The sequence below is a fragment of the Sinocyclocheilus anshuiensis genome, unplaced genomic scaffold (genome assembly GCF_001515605.1).
Source record: "Sinocyclocheilus anshuiensis isolate Anshui unplaced genomic scaffold, SAMN03320099.WGS_v1.1 scaffold1781, whole genome shotgun sequence".
NCBI lineage: Eukaryota > Metazoa > Chordata > Actinopteri > Cypriniformes > Cyprinidae > Sinocyclocheilus > Sinocyclocheilus anshuiensis.
In genome coordinates, this window is record NW_015538017.1 from 167,191 (window position 1) to 168,939 (window position 1,749).

At 36.1% G+C, this 1,749-nt stretch overlaps 1 protein-coding gene across 1 annotated transcript in view; it reads right to left on the minus strand.

Annotated features, from left to right (window-relative positions):
- LOC107678545 (thioredoxin domain-containing protein 5-like) overlaps positions 1 to 1,151 on the minus strand; it is a 14,039-nt gene extending 12,888 nt beyond the window's left edge. Inside the window, exon 1 of the mRNA XM_016473843.1 lies at positions 853 to 1,151. Within this exon, the coding sequence (XP_016329329.1) occupies positions 853 to 1,025 (173 nt within the window). The 5' untranslated portion in view covers positions 1,026 to 1,151. The remainder of the gene's footprint in view (positions 1 to 852) is intronic.
- Positions 1,152 to 1,749: the final 598 nt, after the last annotated feature.

A 1,749-nucleotide genomic window follows, 5' to 3' on the forward strand; every position in this document is an offset into this window, starting at 1 on the left:
GACAAAATTTTCATTTTGGGGTGGAGTATCCCTTTAAGCTTATTGGTCAGGTAAAAATCTGCCTTACTGAATCACTTTAAACATAAAACTAACATTTTTTATAACTTAAAAGTACAATATATTATAAAATACAACAGTACCCAGAAGAAAACAAACAAAAAAAAACTTTAAAATCAAAGACTATGGTGGTGTGTGTAATTCAGGAATACTGTTTAGTGGTTTAGAATCACTGACTGTGTCTGTCTCTTCTTACTTTGATAGCTCATGTAATGTGGCTGTTTGTTTTGATTGAATACCATCAAAGACAGAGTGAATAATAACATGGTAATACCACTGCATTGATAGAACTGTGGTATTTTTGGTGTATTTTTGTTTAAATGCCCTGGTATTACCATGGTACAAGACCAAAAACGAAGAGGGGAAAAAAAAACATGACATGATATTTGTACATAGTATAAACCTTAAAAAATATATAAAGACCATGGTACTACCATTGCATTTTTTTTTGTTTTGTTTAACTAGGATGAGGAAGTGATGTCTGATGTGGCTGTTCATGCTTTGCCACGTACACTAAAACTTTATGACTGCAGGAATTTAAACTTTTTACCAAAGTCTATTATCATCACTCTAATGTCAAAAATGGTGCTCCGTGTCTTTACTAAACTTGACACATCCACTTCATCCAAAACTGACTTATGATTGTCTCTGTAGATTAAAGTGGCTAATGAAGTCACTTCAAACATCGCAGCAAATCAACTCAGAACTAGCATAACGGCATTGATCTCAATGCATTTACCATTTCGTATATCTCTCAATATAATGAAAATATTTGATGAAGGTGTTCAGTTTTACCAGGGCGCGTAGAACATGACGAAGAGTGGAGCAGTAGAGACGGCATCATTGAACATCTCCACCGTGTATGTGTGTTTGGCGTGCTCATCCTCTTCTGTGTCATTATCACAGCATATCCTACTACACAACAACGCCAAATAAATAAAACTCGTTAAAAACGGCGCCATGTTCATAACTGAGCAGGCCTGTGAATGAAGCGGAGCTATGGGTTTAAATGAGTGTGCGTAAGTGAGTGAGCAGACAGAGCTGATCTGTACAACATCCAAACAGCGATCAGCAGAGCTGTTAAAACGAGCCGTGGGATCTGTAGATCTGTGAACTGCGCAGACGCCCTCATCCGTGCTGCGCATCCGGGGCACCGGTGTACGGAGGCTGACAAGTGCCATGCAATTTTTTTTTTTTTTGAGAAAAAACAAAACAAAAACAAAAAAAAAAAAACTTGTTTTCTCGACATACCAAATTAACAAAACATAATTTTAAGTGCATATAATGGATATAAATCACAATTTATTTTTGATTTATTAAATTTCATTTTTGTAATATGGAGTCGAGCAGAAAGTAGCCTAAATGCAATATTGAAGCTCTACTTGTAAATATTAAGATTAATTTCTGTAGCTCTGACTAATTTTACACTGTAATTTTGCCAGCCCTTGAAATGGGTTATACCAACATTACCTGAACGGTTAAAGAATACGCTAGCGCTCATTCAAGGACGTGAATTTAAAGGGTTAGTTCACCCAAAAATGAAAAATCTGTCATTAATTATTCACCCTCGTGTTGTTCGAAACCCGTAAGACCTTTGTTCATCTTCGGAACACAATTTAAGATATTTTTGATAAAATATGAGGGCTCTCTGACCCTCCCATAGACAGCAAGGTAACTACCACATTCAAGGTC